At 42.6% G+C, this 18,472-nt stretch overlaps 1 protein-coding gene across 1 annotated transcript in view; it reads left to right on the forward strand.

Annotated features, from left to right (window-relative positions):
• Positions 1-235: 235 nt before the first annotated feature.
• asap2a (ArfGAP with SH3 domain, ankyrin repeat and PH domain 2a) overlaps positions 236-18,472 on the forward strand; it is a 65,926-nt gene continuing 47,689 nt past the window's right edge. Inside the window, exons 1-2 of the mRNA XM_034674519.1 lie at positions 236-501; positions 655-794. Coding sequence (XP_034530410.1) covers positions 669-794 — 126 coding nt within the window. The 5' untranslated portion in view covers positions 236-501; positions 655-668. The remainder of the gene's footprint in view (positions 502-654; positions 795-18,472) is intronic.

The following is an 18,472-nucleotide window of genomic DNA, read 5'->3' on the forward strand; positions in this document are numbered from 1 at the left end:
AGGTGCTTTATAAATAAAGCTTGATTGATTGATGGATTGATTATGTATCCCCATTGGTTGGCTATTCATTTGTAAGGCTTTTGGCAGAATAGGACTCTAATGTGGTTCAACGTTTGGAGTGTCCGAGCAGTCCCTGAAGGCAGCATGAGTTCACGCCTTCCATGAATCCTGATTGGCTCCCAATTACCAGCTGGTGTCCCTCATTGGCTGCTGTGCGTCCATTGAATCCCCTCCTCTACCTTTGTCGATTTCTTGCGCTCCCGTTGAAACGCCTGCTTGTTGTTTCCCCGGGCGAGGAGGAGGAAGAAGTTGTGCAGCCTCTCGGTCGGAGTATTGGGAGCACCGAGGCAGAATAAGCAGGCTCAAAGCGTGGAGGCTTCACTTTCTGTTATTACCAGAGGAAGACCTGTGGACATACATGGGACCTGGAGTCGTGGGCTGAAAGCCAGGAAGGATTTAACCTCCCCATCACCTTGTTGTAGCACCGCGTGTCCCACCTCTGTATGTGGAACAAGGGAATGACTTAAACACTCAGAGATGGTTTACAACTACTCCTCCTGCTGCTGTGAACTTTTCTGTGCTTGAACCAATCAGCCTAGAAGTGGGATAACAGAAAGTGTTTCTTCTTCTTCTTCTTCTTCTTCTTAATTATAGCAACGGGATTAATCATGCCGGACCAAATCACAGTTTCAGAGTTTGTGGCAGAGACAAATGAAGATTATAAATCTCCCACAGCCTCCAACTTCACCACCAGGATGTCCCACTGCAGGAACACAGTGACTGCTCTGGAGGAGGTGAGTGACTCTGCTGGGACTGGAATTTTAGTCCCAATAAACACTGATAAGAGCAAAATGAGAACTATACATTTCCCCCTGATATCTCCTTGTAGCAGGTGAAAACTTTGTCACAAAGTCTGCAAGCTGAAATTAGAAGTACTCCTTTAAACTGTCCTTTATTGCAGCTCTTCTTTTCCCTAATGCCCTATTAATTTCCAACAAGATCTGCCATTGTTCAATGAGGCTTTAAGAACTACCCAGGCCTGTACTAAACCACCATTCAGTGGTGTTAATGCAGAAGCTGTATTGCTTTTTCAGCCTAACCATAAGCATACAATACTAGAAGGGTTAGATCAAGTCAGCTATTTCAAATTGCTCAAGATAACACATGTGTCTTTTAATTTGGATCAGGAAAAACTTCAAAAAGAGACAACTTAATGGGAAATACAAGAGGATATTCCTAGGAGGCACAGCAGATTAGGAATCCTTAATCCACTACAAACATGCAAGCAGAAAGAGTGACTATGAAACAGAAAGACTCCAAAGTTAAGAGTCCAAGCACTTCAGAATAAAGAGAAAAAGGACACTTCAATTTTCTGTTTCCAGACATTACAGTGAAAAGTGTGAGCAGTGTGATCATTTCGTGGTAGAGGTAGACTTGTTTGCATCTCCTGCCTGTGCACAGAGAGCACTTTGTGTTCTTCCTTTGCAGGTCATCAGAAGGAAGGACACTTCCGCTTTGTTCCCTGACAGCCCCACACTGCCTCCCTCCCTCTCTTGTTATAGTTTCCCTACTTTGTGTGCTGAATGGCAGAGCCTCGCCCTGCCTGATGGTAAAAATAGAATTTCCCACATGGGCAGCTTGGTGTATTATGTGTGTTAGTGTGTCTCTGCCCTGTGAGTTTGGGCACTCTTGCAGATGTTGGATGATGTGGGGTGACATGAACAATGGGTATTTGGAAGTTGTTATCTTAAATTAGAAAAAAAGGCACAATGTGAAGCAGTTCTGCACCTTTTCATTATAGTCTGGGTCTGTAGAGCTGAGACAGATAGTTTGTGTCTTACATGAGATTTACACCTGCTTTATTTTCAACCTGTGTTTGTGGAGGACTCAGCCAGGGCGGACAGACATACACCTGCTCAGGCTGACAGGTGCTGCACTCTAAACATCAGACACCTTGCTGCGCTCCGTTGCATGCACCTCTGCTGCTGCTGCTGGTTTAGAAAACAGCAACCAGTCTGCTGGTTTGAAAGCAAAGAGCTGTCAATGCTTTTCTGTTGGAGTAAGCAAATAAGCATGAGGATTTGAGTCATTTGAAATAGTACTTTAGCATAAGTCTGCAGGTAATCAGCGACATTACGTTTGCAGTGTTTGCTTTAGAATCAAACTAAGCACTTTCTTTTCAAACACAAGCTGCTGAATAGTTTTTACAGAGACTTGGAGTAGTGCGCTGTTGTTCCACATTGACCTCCCCACGCTCAGGCTCAGGACTCACAAGGCCTTTATTGTTGGGCCAACAAGACCTTGCTCACTTTGGTCTGTTTGGCCAATTAAACATGGCAGTGGACGGAGAACACTTCCACTTATTGTCTGCTGGCGTGCTTGGAATCTCAAACACACACGCAAACAGGAATGCATTTACATATGTACATATACACAAGGATCCAAAAGTGACTGGTGTTTTTTATACTCCTGGAGTGTCTGAATATCTGTCGAAGCACCAGGGATGACTCTTTTACCCTTGAGAAAATAATACACAGACATGATCAGACTGCTGTTTTCAGCACTGTGCAGAGTTTCAAACATTGTGCTGATTCTGAGCTTTCTTCTAGACCAGCAGTTTGTTGAATGAACACTCACTCTTCAGCTTTTAACCTTAAACTGACAGCTGAGGACAGGCTGATTGGAGCAGCTCTGTAATGCCACAGTGGACTGGTGTATCTCATTTCACAGGCTGCTTTGTTTCTCGAATGGACTCCTCTGGGTTTTTATGAAGGGCTGTCATATTTTGCTGGAGAATATGCATTAAGCAGCCTAGTTTGAAAGTATTACAAGTGCAGTGAGTTGGTAAATTATTTCAATCTTCACATGAGTGTAATATTCCACTTGTAGAACTTTGAAACACTCCCAAATCAAAGTTGAAAACATGACAAATGACACCCTTTGAAATGGTTCATCAAACGTCATACAGTTCTTGCATAAGTTCTTCCTTAGAGCTATAACAGACTTTGATGTGTTGAATCAAAGCCTAACATTTGGCACTCTCTAAATCACTAACACCTCCTGTTCGGCTTATTACTTCTGTTTTCCCCACAAGTTTACTTTCATGTTGTTGTAACTTGTTGACAAGAGGAGAAGATTAATTTGTTAGTTGAGTGTTGTGATTAATGTGTAAATCTCTAGTTCCAGATGGCTTTAGTTCTCCTTTCCATTGTCATATAATTACATGGAAGTTTAGCTGCTCCTGAGTCTTTTACTAATGAGAATATAACACAGCCCCTCCAGGCTTTAACCGCCCCTTCTTTATAGTTGCTGCCAGAAATGTCTGATTTAGTGGCTTCTTTTTAAAAAGTTTGATGCAAGTTGTTTTGGAGATTTTTCTGTTTAACAAATTTCAAATCAAGTGTGAGCCACTGGGACAAATGCTTCACTAAAGCATCTACTGGCTGAGCATGCTTTTTCTTCTGACATCACTTCCTGTCTGTTTTTGTGTCAAGATCAAGCGGCAACCTCCGGTCTCAAACTATGAAGCCCATGCGGAAGTGTTATAAACTGCAATTCATTGAGAATCCGCTTGAGGCTGGTTGCAGAAACATCGGAAAACACATACACACCCATTCAAAAAAGACGATCTTTGCAGCATTAATAAACATGTTTACGGCCCGGTTCAAAAAACGGCTTGGCTCTTTGTAGCTAATTTCACTATCGGCACACACTGTATGGGGAGTGAATTTTTTTCTAACGTTACGGTTCAGAAGATATTAAGATTACGAGTTTTTGCCCAAGTAAGGACATGACTGACTTGACTGACAGGCGGGAACACATAGCTGTTGGCTAGGAGGCTCAAACCCCGCCCCTTTACGTCAAACTGTGCCTGGTTGAGTTCCCCATTTCCAATATGGCTGCCGCCGTCGATTGGCTTCAAAACAGAGTTCAGGAATAGATGGGTGACGTCATGGATACTATGTCCATATTTTATACAGTCTATGGTCAAGATGCCAAAAAAATTAGTCAGATGGCAGGAAATTGCCATGAAATAAAACATTTACAGCCAATGGTCCAACCTTGATGATAAGGACTAGGGTTTTTGCCATAACAGGTATTGACGTCTTTTAAAACCATGAAATGTTGAGATCGTTTGTGGTTCTTTATGCCGTTTGCCATCTGCTGTAACACTGAGGGCAGTCTAAGAAGAAGTGTTTAATATATTGTGTTTAATTTCGACTCTTTTGTGAGTGTTGGACTAATCAGTTAGTTGGATTCTAAATTTTCATTTTAATAACCATGTGTTGCTTTAGAGCATCCCTGACTGCCAGATTGCAACTGCTCTGAGGGACTGATGACTGAGCTAATACACACTGCACACATACACCGTTAGAATACACACTGTTATTATGAAGGATTTGGTTATCCTCTGTAAAACAACAACGACAACATTTCTGGCAGATACGCCAGATTCTAAAAACAGTAACTCGGGGGTATGCTAATTATGTTGTAGACATAAACACAAATACAGCATTTTCACCCCACAGTGCAGTCTGCTCTGTCAAAAGCCAACAGTCTGTTTTGCAGATATGTTTTTCTGTCTTTGTCAGATTCTTTCCTTTAATCAGACTGTCTCACCTAAAATTGATGTAATAGGGCACAGCTAGTGAGCCTCCTCTTCTCTGAAATAGCCGATGCACTTACTGCCTCATCTTCTTAAAAGACCTTTAAACCCCACCTTTAGATCTGGTTGTTTATAGGGAGCTTTTAAACACATTAACTGGAGAGGAGTAGACTCACAGACGTTTCACTCAAATGCCTGCACAAATGTTGCAGAATTACTTCTGTCTAAACTTAATAGCATCTGACACAGCCTTAATTAGGATAGTAGTTTTAAACTGCTTGCTATTAAGAGGACATTAAAAGACCTTTGTGTTTGTGTGTGTGTGTGTGTGTGTGTGTGTGTCTGCATGCTTGTGAGTTTGTTGGTAAAATAAAACCTGTTTATCCAGTAAGAGGATGTTGGGATTTGTGTCATGGCCCCCCTCTGTGCACTTGTAAAACAGATCTTCTTGCTAAACACTTGTTTTGACTTTCCTCTGGCAAGTCTAGACTCATAAAAAGAGCCTCCAAGATTTAGTTTGTTGTACCAAATTTTGTCAAATCAGAAGTTATGAACAGTCTAGTACGCCAGAAATACTAGGATTTGATTTAGGACGTTCTTTATCGAGACTTTCTGATTGCCCTTAGTTTAAAAGTTGTGATATGTTGGGTTGTAAAAGCTGAATCTTGTCACATAAAATAATTTTCCATATTAGCTATTCTACATCTGCAGTCCCTTCTTCTTAACAATAACAGCATCTATGAGGTGAACCACTTTAGCACACTTGTAGTCTCATCTGCCTGGGTTAAAAACATGGCCTCACAACTTCCATGTAAAGGAAGCGTCAGCCCCGAGGGCCGAGCTGACCTCGGTGCTAAGTATTGATCTTGTAGAAAATGCCTCAGTGCTTTTGTCTCACTCAGAAAACCCTCATGAGGATGTCTGCAGGATGTCTGTAGTTGTCTTTAACTCTATTTTTGTATCTTGGACTGGTTTTATGCCCCAGTTCCTGATTCCTGCAGGACACGGAGAGTGATTCCTAAAATGCTGCAATCAATAGAGTTGTCTCCTAGTCCAAACAATGGGTATGTAACAAATGCGACACTTGCTACAGAGAGACTGTTTAAGGTTGTTAAGCATTAGCACTTTTGTCTTTAAACAACTGTCACTACCTGACATTCAAGACATTCGCCTGTGTTGTCAGCCAGGCAGCCCTTTGATCGCTCTGTCAGCTGCACAGAGTTACTCAGACAGAGACACAATGATTTTTCATGACTCTGCAGCTGCTTTGTAATTTACTGTTGCTTGACAGGTTGAGTGCAAGATTTTTATGCAGACTTTGACACCCACTGCTATTGTTGCATACATACCTATATCCTCAAGTTTATGTAGAACCTCCTGGCCCATTACTAAAGCTCTGCACTAACCTTGTGTATGTACCTAATGTTAGTTTTCACCGAGATAAGTGCATGGCATCAAACCCAATGCCACATTGCAAGGTTGCCCTTATCCAATGGTGCCACATACCCAGCATGCCAGACAGTTAAAGTGAGAGCTGTATAGGGGCAGGGGCAGAGCACAGTCTTTCCTCGCTTGAGTCAAAGAGACCAATATCTCTACAAATCAGAAGCCAAGTATCCCCCTTAAGAGAAAACAAAGCTGCAGATGCTCTATGCTCTCGATTATAAACTGCCAGAAAACCACCCATCCACACGGCCTCTCTCTCTCCCTTTTCCTTTTGTCTAGTTTGTTCATTTTTCTGTTATGAAGAATGGTTATTTATAGCCCAGTCAGCTTTTCAGGAGCTCATACTGGTTTGGAGACAGGCCCCCCTAAAGGCTTGCATCATTAGTCTTCAGTCTTGCTATTATTTCATCCAACAGAGGCCCATCACACTGGCATGCCAGTTATGCAGTCATATGGCGTGCTGCCTTGCTGCTTGATTTTACTGAAAGATTATGAGGGGAGTTCCTCTGGGAATGGCGATGGTATTCACAGCATCTACGGGCACTTGTTGGCACTGGCTGTTCAGGCCACTTGAGTTTGGTTCTCACAGACTGTTTGTAGCGTTCCTCGATGCGGTGTATAACTAGGTAATGGGGCTTGTAAAATACTAAGTGGATTTTCAATGAACTCTTGAGTGTTAAGAAAGCAGTTGAAGAGCGCCTGCTGTGAGCACCTAAGTACTTCATCTCTTTATAGCACCTCTAAGCTTAATCTTGAGCCCCCACTTGTTTGTGTTCATGCTTTACCCGGGCATGAACCCTTATCTTCTGTCAACATATGATCTTTTTTAATTTCAAGCTGACTCTGTGGCTACACGGCTCTTTCTTTGCACACCGGGATGTTGCAGAACCAAACACTTGGATTCCACTGATGCTCTGTGCTAAAAACTTCTCATTTTAATGTGCAATCTGGGTGATGGAGAGTATTCGCTCATAACTCTCAACTCACTCTGCAAGCTTGTGTTGATGCTGTAGTATTTCCCAGGCCAAGGGAAGACCTGGCCGCCTCTTGCTTTGATTCTTCCCCCCATCCTGGACAAGGCAGGATGGGGGGGAATGGCTGCGCCTTGGCAGGGGGCAACAGCTGCCCCCCACAACAGGTGGCCAGGAGGAAAGTTTTAACAAGGCTTCAGACAGAAGGATTACCAATGCAGAGACAATCCACATTTAATAGCTTTATAGACACACTGATGGATCTACAAGCTCACACACACATGGCCTTAAAGTGCAGACTAGTCCAAGTGAGTATTGTGAACCCCCTGACACTGTGTCCAGTATTCAGAGTACCACCTAAGAAGCTTTATGCTTCCTTTAAATGAAATGGGATTTCTGGCAGGCTCACAGCAGTCCTGTCTCCTCCCTTCAGCCTACTCTTCATCAGCTGTCCCCACTGTCCCTTAACTTCGCCTTACTTTAGTTAATACATGAGAGTAGGCCAATTCCACACATCCGAGTAAATCCATTCTTCCCAATCCTTGGGGAGAGTGTCATGACTTTAGGAGAACATTTCTAAGAAGTTTCTTGGATAATCCCTGGACCCATTGGCTATCTACGATATACCAGAGTGTTGTAGCCAGTGTTTGCCAAAAGGGACAGCCAATCAAGACTTCACGTTCCAAAGGCTACAAACCTGAGATGGCTTCTTATTGCTTCCAATCGCTGATGTGCAGATTTATGGAGATTTGTAGCATGCTATGCCATCATCAGATAATAGCCTTATTGTTCCAGGTTAGAGTAAATGCATATAGCAAAAAAAACAAAAAACGTACAACACCACAAAGTTTCGACCTTGACTGTTTTAGAACAAATGTACTAAAAACATGCCTCCAAACATCCACTGTCCGGTTTATGTCACCCTTAACTTTGATGTCATTGTGGTACCTCAGTGTTTGCTTTCAGATCTTTGTTCTAAATAGAGGTATCCTTCCATCCTCCAGTGTTAGGGACAGCACAGTCTGTGCTATTATCTGCAGACAGGCTCTGACTCGGCCCTCATTATGATGCAGCAGCCCTCCCCATGGATCAGCCAGGGCCAGAGGTCAGAGTCCTGTCCCATTGATTCAATACCACAGTCCCTCTTATTCCCTGATGAGATTTGACTGTTTGGATGTGATAAGATTTTAGCCCTCCTTGCACTCTGCCTGTCTTTATTGAAGGTGGATGCGGGGTATTGGATAGATGTAATTGGTCTTTGTCAGCTCTGGTCGGTCTATTTTGTCTGGGGGGAAGGTTGCTGGCGAAAAGTTATCAAAGTCCTTATCTGGCATTTCATAGGAGATCGACTTGAGAGTCTCTGCTCTCTGTCCCACACAGAGGATAAGAGTTAGACACGAGGGGCACTGTGGATAAATGGGAACTTAAAGCTCACCTCATCCATCATAGTGTCCCGGCCCAGATTGTCTGAGAAGGCTCCTGTTGACGGCTTTTGTTCCCCGACAGGCCTTGCCTCTCCATTAATGAACTCCACCATTGATTTGTAGTTGTGGCCACTCGGCTCTGCTTGGGGCCAGGGTTGGGGTTAGGAGGGGTGAATCCTCACAGTTGTGTTGTCCTGCTGTCACTTTCACTCATGGAACAGATGAAGACATTGCCTCTTTTGGGGAGATGTTTTAACATGAACCCCTTGGAGGTTCTCAAAGAAGCTTTTGTACTCTTTGACTACATTGGTATCAAACTAGATCAGCTGTACTGTTTCTCATTGCTCTTTTGAATGAAGACATTTGCATTGTCATTGTTTGTACTTCTTTTTTGCCACCTTAGGTCCTCTAAATACTCTGGTTATCCCGAAACCCCTTTGCCTTTTGCAAAACAGAAGCGTGTTTGAAGTTTGCAAGACTTGTAGCCATGAAAATACTTCAAATAGAACATGCTTATTTATTCCTTGTGCAAATTGTATGTGAAGAGACTGATGGGGAAGTTCCTCTGCAACCTTAGACCCCTCTGAATGTCTTGATTAACTTGATGAAATGGGTTCAGATCAAATGAAACTCTTCAGTTCTCTATTGAGTTTGAAACCATTTTGAAATACAGGTCTTATTCTGTTTGACTGAACCCTCCTCTACAGCGCTTAGCTTAACACAGTCATGATTTCCATAGGTTTTTACTGCAGCTTTTTCAGGAGTAAGCAGGTAATTTCCCATCTTTCTCTCTCAGACATCATCACACCAATACCACTGTGTGTTGTTGCTTGGAACTTTTACTTTGACACCACAGAGCTGACACATACGTCTACATGAAAAGAGCCAAAGAGAGACTCCAAGATGAAGTCTACCCCTCAAAGTGCAGAACATTTGGCCCTTATTTCCTAGCCCCTCCTTCCAACTTGGTTTTTATCAGTCTCCTGCCAGTTTATGGACTTCATTAAAGACTACCCTCAAAGTCAGGGAGACTACTTAAACAGGTTTTAAACACGGCGCCTTCAGGTCTCTGCTGCGACTTTTAACCATTGTGTCTTTGCTGATATCTGCTTGGCTTTTTCTTTACCTTCCTAATTTTTTGGAGGCCAGATAATCTAGATAAAAGATGCAAAAACACTGAGTAACACATTACGTTTCCTCACCCTGACACAGCACAGCAGTCTGGGAAAAGCTCTATTTGGGTCTCTAACCTTGCAAAAAGTGTAACCACCCAAACAACAAATCAGCCGTTAAAATAAAGTTTGTTTTCTCTGACACTTTAAGTACTTTGGTCCATGTTGTCATCCTAGTGTGATTTCTGGCAGCTTGCGACCGAGTCTCTGTTCCAAAAGCGGTCTTTGTAGTGCTCACTGAGGAGCTGTAAAGCACCAAGTGTCCCACTGTTAGAATAGCAGAGGGCTTTTAGGTAGATGGGATGTTTGAATAACTTGCAGTCAAGTGGAAAAACACTGCACAGTAACAGAACTATATCCTACAGAACGTTTGCTGTTCTGTGTTCACAGGTCTCGTAAAGTAAGTTTGAACATTTGGAAGCTAATTTTGGTCTCTTACGTCCAGCTGATATCGACTCACAGTTTAAACTTTCATGACTCTTGCAGCTTTCTCATCTTCCCAGTGCGGCGTTTACCTTAGCGTGTTTGTTTGTGTGTTAATGAGCTCGTGTCGGACGGTCTTATGACATAGTAAAAAAGTCCCCCTCCCCCTTCATTTCATTCTGTCCCACACTCCTACTGAACTTGCATGCTGGAGTTTTCCATGCCTCCCCTGGGGGAAGCTTGACTACACACATCTCAGCTGCCTGAGAGAACAGAGAGACTCTGCAACCATGGCCTGTTAGCAGCCGGCTCTATGGAACCTACTTCTATCCAAATATTGACTTTACTTACTCAGCATGGAGAAAAGTTGTGAATGAAACACTTGAAAGAGTGTTACACTTTTTTTTTTTTCGGTGGATTTGTGTTTCTGAATCCATTAAATAGATTTGGACCCAAGTTTAGAGTCTGGGTTGTAACAGAAGAACTGTGCACTGCAGTGAACAGCCTCACTCCAGCACCTCTTCCTCAGGGATCGGCCTTCACTTTGAAGCTTACAGGGCTAAACTGTACAGTGTATTTGACATATGTTTTAAATGAGTCACAGCTTTTCCTTTGTGGATGTTGAGGTAAAGAGAAAGGTGCCCTTCCTGTGTTTACGCTGACTGAACCACATGTAGAGCTTAAGACAGCAGATCTGTGTCTGGCTGAAAATTGTCCAGCAGCACATATAGAGCACCAGTTAGGCAGCCACTTTGACGCCACACCTGCAAAAAAGCTGACACGTCTCATTCTTTAATGTGGCGGACAAGACTGCTTACTAAATTTAAGATGCATCATTCTCCATAGATTGCTGTCAGGTGACCAAATAGAATGGGGTCCATAAAAGGGAACAAAATATCTGTGTTTTATGTTGGTGTGTGATTTGTTTTCCCCATTGACACCCAACACTAATGATACGTGTTTTTTCTGCATTGAAAGAGAAAGCAGGCAGAGGTAGGAGGGCAGGGCACCCATCCTAATTGTCCTAGTGATGTACTGTGCCTAAAAGTCCAGGGACAGACAACGTGCAGGTTTATATCCTAATCTAGTCTTGAACGGTTAAAGAATGGTGCCAGATTAGTGCATTGACTGGTTGATAACAAATACCACATTTTTGAATGGGTACTCGTGGCTGATACTGATACTGATACTTGTATCTGAACAACTTTAGTCATGAAGGATGTAAGATGTGATAAAGACAAAGGTTATAAAGGTGAGAGGTTTGGGACATTCTACCCTCAAAGGTACATTGATCAACTCTAACACTATGACCACTGATAGGTGAAGTGGATCTCTTTACAATGAGACCTGTCAAGGGGTGGGAAGTCTTTGGCAGCAAGTTAACATATGGGTTGTAGGTTGGACAAAAATGGACAAGCGTAAGGACATGGGCCAATTTGACAAAGGTCAAATGTGATGGCTAGATGACTGGGTCAGGGCATCTCCAAGCCCTTGTTGGGAGTTTTGGTCCACAGACATCAGTACACAAATCAAAAGAATAACTGCTGAGCCGGCGACAAGGTCATGGGAAGCCAAAACTCACTGATGATCTCAGGGAGCGAATTCCCAATCTGAGGGGGAAAGGCGTTGGAACATAGTGCATTGCTGTTTGTTGTGCATGAAGCTGGATAACTGCAGACTGAACAGGGTGCTGGCAGCTGTCTACCACTGGAAGCACTTATAATTGACACGTGAGCTTCAGAACTGGACCATGGAGCAATGAAGATAGTGGCCTAGAGGAACAAAACCAGTTCAAGGTGTTGACTTGGTCTCCAAATTCCCCAGATGTCAATCAAGTCAAGCATCTGTGAGTTGTGCTAGATAACCAAATCACAAGGCCCAATCTCGCTGCCAACATCTTGGTGCCAGATACCACAGCACACCTTTTAGAGGTCTAGTTGAGCCCATGTCTTCTCAGGCCGTCTTTTGGCCCTGAAGGTTGTAATGTTGTGGCTGATGGGTGAATATGTGTTACAGATATGGGGTTGATTGGGTTTGCACAAGCACATAGTTTGAAGAGAACTGCATTACAAATCCAATGTACAAAAAGCTGAACCCATATACTCTTAACTACTGATACCATGTTGTAGCAGCGGTGGTCTGACCTGTTAACACATCACAACTCATCTCTAACACTGTGGCTTTGTGTCAAAGGGACGGAAATTGGGAATGCGCCATTGTCAGTTATTGATTTAGAAATTGATTGTACAGAAAAATGGATTACATCCGTTCTCACTAACAGATCCGGTGTCACTGTATTTTTTTTGCTTCCCTAGACAGCATAGATCAACCTCACAACAGATATGGCACTAACAAGTTCCATGATGTCAGTTCTGCCCCTGATTTTAACACTAAAACCAGGACCTTTGTTTATGTTCCTGCTGTTTGGGTTACTTAGCTCGCCTGTTTTACACACTCTCAGATGTTTTAGGAGTCTTTTTTTTTATTGTGTAACATCTGTTAGCTTCATGAAACGTAGTTTACAACCAACCAAAGCAATCTCAGATACTTTCCCCACACACGCACTAATTAAATTGGATAATCCCAGACTGCTGCCTACTTATTGGCCGGCTTCCACAGAGTAATGCAGACAGTTTCCTCGCATGACCGTCGTAGGGCGGAGGATTTAGTGTTAGGCGAGGTTAGCAGACAAGCTATAAAGAGATCACAGCCAGAACCCCAGATGTGAGTGTGTGTGTGGGTGTGTGAGTGTGTGTGTGTGTGTGTGTGTGTGTTTGTGTGTGTGAGCATTGAAAAAGTGTGTAGTGATGACAATAGCAATACTCCAGGCTAAGGGGATTGCTTGGGTTGTGTTTTGTTATAATTGAGCATGTATGTGTTCTTGTGTAGTGATGAGACCACTGAAAAAAAGCAGGACAGCGTCTTTCCAGGCAGACATGCTGTCATCAGCAGATAGTTAGTCGGCAGGAACAATGGGGCCAGGTCTTTGTCTTGTCTGTCAGTCACTCCAGCAGGCAATCATCCAGGAATGTTTTCTTCTTCAGACGGGAGAGGAAGAAGCTGAAAGTACAAACATACAGCAGGCCTGTTAGCTGGAATTATGTGTCATGTAGTGAGCCATCCTCCCTGTCTTTCATGAGTTCATAAGAAGTGAACTTTTGTTCCAAGAAGCTTCTAGGAACACATTAGTCTTATTATTATTTAAGTGCCAAAAAAAAGCCTTTTGTCATTGAGGGAAAAAATGAATTCCCCAAGTAAATCTTCCCGCTGTAAACTGATCCCCTCTTTACACAAACACTTTCCTTCATTCTTCTTTTTTCTCTGTTATACCAAAGCTAAAGCTTCTCTGTTATACTAAAGCTAAATGATCATTAGATTAGCTAACTCTTGAAAACCTCGTCTTAGGATCTGTGAACCTTTTACATGCATTCCCCCCTTTTCTCATTGGAAAAACAGACAGTGGCGCTGTATGGGGCAGGAAAGTCAGTGCTATTCCAAGGGCACATGATTGACAGGGACCCTAAAAAATACTAGAACATTGGTTAAATTTTTCAACATTGTGTGATTTTTATTTTTCACGGAGCCCAAAATTCATGACAGCAACCTCTACAGACAAATACTGGGAAATCTGGAACATAAGTGGCACAGATATAGACGTTTGGGGGGTCACCCTGAAGGAAAAAAGGTTAAAAGTGTCTTCTCTGGGGGGCCATTGGCCTAGTGGTTTGACACTAACAATAATAATAATTAATTTTATTTATAGACATCTTTTTGGACACCCAAGGTAACCTTACAACATAGCAATAATAATAAAAAACACTCAACAGTAAATAAATATATTGGAATAAAGATACAATACTAGAAAAATGAAAGGGGAGGGGAAGTCATTCCAGTCTCAAAGAGACAGATTAGAGTTGAAGAATGCACCGCATATACAGAGGCTATAGTCCTCGTCACGAGGTTCGACTCCCTGCATTGACCGTTTGCTGTGAAGTCTTCCCCCACTCTCTGCTTTCCACGTTTCCTGTCTCTCTTCAACTGAATACGGACATTATGTGTCAAAGAAAGGCAAATATGCCCCCCAAAAAATAAGTTTAAGGTTCCTTCCCAACAATCTCCCCTTACTGTCAGCAAAGTCAGCAATGTGCAGTTTCCGTGCAGCGGTGTAGCTTCCTAATACCACCTGCTTTCACCACGTGGAGCTTGCGGTCCTGCTACCTACCAGTGCAGTGGTTGAGCTCAGTCTGTGGTTACTTTGTGGTGAGGTACAAAGTTGAATTGAGGTAGGACTGGGCATAATTGCCTCTTCAATGTTTGATGTGAACAGCTCAGGAAGTGGACAGTGGCTGCACTATCAGGCCACTTTGCAGATGTCCTTGTCTTATTTTGCTTCTGAAGACCTCTCTTACATGCTTGGCCGTGCATGCTGGACTCATTCGCTCTAGTTTGGGACATTGCACTCAAATTCTGTGCCTCCCAGTAGTCAAAATTGCCAGTTTAAGCAGAAATGAGTCACCTATTTTGGGGCTGGTGTGTGCTTACACAGGTTTTTCCCCCTAAAGGTGGTTGTGGTGACCGCTATACCAACAGAGCGTGGTTATGAAGCCGCGGTAACATCTTGGATTTCCTTCTTTTTACAATAATTCACATCATAGAAGTGCATCTAAACTATCCAGCCTGACATGTTACACTTGTTTATGAATTCCCTTCGTCCCCTGTATGTGGATCCTTAGCATTAATTAGGTTGGTGGTGTCCTCTTTCCCTCCGTCCATGCACACACTTTAGATGCTATCTGTCCACACTGAGCTCACAGACAGAGGTAACCTTACACATGTTACTCTACCATCCAGGAAATGCACAACCACAAGTAAATGGATCAGCGTTGCAACAACCCCCATGACCCTTCTGTAGATCGGCTGGCAGCAGATGGTGCCCGATTATAATCACAATGATGATGATGGTGCTGCTGATGATGATGATGTCATGCATTAATAAGAGGATTAATTGATTTCTTCTGATGGGTTCCTCCTCCCCTCCTGATCCTCTGTCATCGCCAGGAGGGGAAAATATGAGCCACTCTGGTTAGTTTACCGTGAGCTGCTATCAGGAGAGGGAAAATGCTGACATTGCAGTAACGTCATATTAAGTGTGCTTGAGTAGCAGCTCCAGGCGCAGAGGCTCCGTCTATTGTGTGATGGTGCAGCTGTGATCCTGTGCTGCTCAAAACGCTAACAGTAGTGGAATTCCCCCCGCTCTCTCACTGTGAATAGTTTTCAGGTGAAACATGTCCAGTTTAAGAGCGGCCTCTTCCATGAACAAGAGGACTCACACATACAGTAGGTCAGCCTGGTGCTCTGAGGAGAGTCACTTTATTTGAGCGTGAAGAGCTCATCAGAGTCGAAATGTGTGAAAGTGATTGAAGAGTCCTGTGTGTGTGCGTGTGCGTGTGCGTGTGTGTGTGCGTGTGCGTGTGCATGTGTGTGTGTGTGTGTGTGTGTGTGTGTGATTTAGAGCAGTGTTTTTGTTGTGCTCAGCTGGGATTGGTTTATTACCCCGCCTGTCCGTTCCCCACTTGTCTCGCCCCCTTTCCCCCGTCAGACCCCTCTCTGTATATTGAAAGGGTCTGCTGGAGCGTGATACCGCCTGATTGGTGTGTGTGTGTGTGTGTTATTGTGTGTGTACATGTGTGTGAGGGATGCAGACCTTGGGTCGTTTGGAGCTGTGATGTCTCTGTCAATGAGTGTGTGAGGCTGTGGCTGGTCAGCTTGATTAAGGAGCTGAATACTGACATTATGTGGAGGTCAACCAGGGGGTTTCGGTCTCGCCAAGGATGGGAAACTTACAGGAAATAATGTGCTACAAAGAAGAGTCGCATAGTGAAGCTTTAAAAGAGCGTAATATATCAAAGCATTTTCATTACACTAGAGCAGCACACGTGGATTTTATCTGACTGTGTCGATGCAGCATTTGCATTAAAAGCTGTAGTCACAGAGTCAACAGATTGCTATAAATCTCAAGCTCATTTTGCTTGTCTTCTCTCACAGATAATTCATGCTACGGTCAGTGAAGCTAGAGTGCTGAGTTTATACTTTCCTCTTCTTTTTTTATGCTGATATAAAGCTGTTACATCATGCTTTACTGCAAGAATATCACCTGAATTAAAAGGTTTCTGTCCACACAGCAGCCAATAAGGGCACAGTAGTCTGATCATGCACAACACACTGTAACAGGCTTTAAGCTTTACAGTGAAAACACAGCCTGCATGATGATCTAAGTTCACATTTTCACGTCATTGATAGGTTTTGTGGTGTAGTCAGAGATAGCACTCTGTGCAGCTTCTGTATTATCCTGACCCTTTGTCTACATTTCAGTTTTGAAAGAACCTGTCTATATGCAGATGCGTGCTGCTCTGTGGGGTCTGAGCCTCAGTCTGTCTGAGCCAGACAGAGCTGATTGGATGATGACATATGTAGCTGATGAGTCATTTAACAGGATTTGTCGGAGCTTAAACCAGAGCGCTTTAAGTTGTACTTTTGCTCAGAGTAACAAGTAGCTTCTGGTTTCTTTGAATTTGCCTCGTAAAAGTCATCACATTTTATATTTAGCACTTTGCTTGCAGACTCTTACTGAGTCAGAGTTGTTTTGTCTCTCTTTGTTTTTGGTATTTACTTCATGGTTACCTTTATGATCCATTTCAGATCTCCTTGAGCTCGAGCTTAAATCAGCTTTGAAAAATAAGCGGTTACCTCATTCACACACAGTAAGTTGTAAGAGAATGTGCATACATGTAATTAACAGTAAACTGAAGTCTTATACCCCAAAATGAGTCCCCAGCTATGCCTGCATGATACAAGAAAAATGTGCAATGTATGATAACATAAACTCAATATTACCGTGATATGAAGGGGGATAAATGAAACAGGGCAAGGCAAGGCAAGGCAAGTTTATTTATTTATTTATAAAGCACTCATACAAAGAGCAATTCAAAGTGCTTTACAGAGTTAAAAAACAAAAATCAGAACAGTAACAATCAACAAAACACACACAGCAAACACTTCAAACATTAAAATGTATATGCGGCCAGTTATGTTTGATCTACTCTCTCTCTCTGTGTACTCATGTAACTTAACGTACATAGTAAATAGTGTTGGGTCTTGTTATTTATTTAAATTAGGAGGGATTATTACAAATAATCAGCCCCCCTTCACTGCTCTGAAGTCCGTAACTTGTAGAGTCTTGCTGTCCCGCCGGACACAGAATCACAACTGATCTTGTCTTAAACGAAATGAACCCTTTAATTATTCGATTAATCTCAGAGATTCTTCCCAAGGATTAAGACTCACACATTGAATCTTTTCTGTGTCGAGTCGCAGCCCGAAGCGAGCTCAGACCTCTTGACACCCCCTGGAGGATGCCCGTATGCCCAGCATTTAATTGGAGATCCAATATCAGGTTAATTCCATAACGCCATACCTTGTCAGAAAATACCCAATTTAAAATACGACATTAAACAAACATAAGCATGAAAACATAAAATATTTTAAAATCTTAGATCAAGAAATAAAGAAAGTAAATTTAGTTACAAAATGTCATTAAAACTCAGTTTGTTAAAAGAAATTAAAAGTTTGTAGTTGAAAAAATAAAAATGAAGGTTTAGAAATGGGTTTGCATTTGCATCCATTATTGAGCAGTGTAAGCAGCTAAAAAGAGGAATGTAAGGGATCATATTAGCTTAACTCACATCCATCCATTCTTCGTAGTGTTTCAGTTGCTGTGTGTTTAGTGTGTTTGCAACATTCCCCTTCTGATGCCAAAATAAATCCAACTCCATTTTTTCACCACTAAACTGCCACCAACTAATCTGATGGTAGTTAGCTTCAGCTTTATCAGACTACGACAGAATGGTGTAAAAACATGGTCCCAAACATTGACTGTTTTCATAAAATGTCACATTTATTGTGATGAAGTCTGACTTCCGCTATGTGTTTATTGCAAAGACTCTCATCTGGAGAACAATGGAATAACACAGCCGTAATGCCAGCCTCTAAAAGCAGTGGTAGATCATAGCTCCACAAGTTTGACCTCTCTTTTTCATTATATGTTTTTAAAGTATTTTGACACAGCTTGTTGAGCAGATCAGGGTTTACACTCTTAAGCTCTCAAGCATCAATGATACAACCAATAGATCTTTATCACACCGGATATTTTAAAGAGTGAGCGCAGGGTTGAATGTTAACAATATACCTGCTACATGTGTCAAATGTTAGCATCTGATTGTGACTGATAAGAGTGTTTGTTTCCTAGACCAACTTGTTGTAACTAAACTAAACTGCTGAGCTCATACTAATATATGCACCGGGGCATCTAAGCTCATGTCATCTCAAAGAAGAGAAATCAACCCACACTGCTCACTGTGGAGAACCTTCTAG

This window comes from Notolabrus celidotus, chromosome 22 (assembly GCF_009762535.1).
Source record: "Notolabrus celidotus isolate fNotCel1 chromosome 22, fNotCel1.pri, whole genome shotgun sequence".
Lineage (NCBI taxonomy): Eukaryota > Metazoa > Chordata > Actinopteri > Labriformes > Labridae > Notolabrus > Notolabrus celidotus.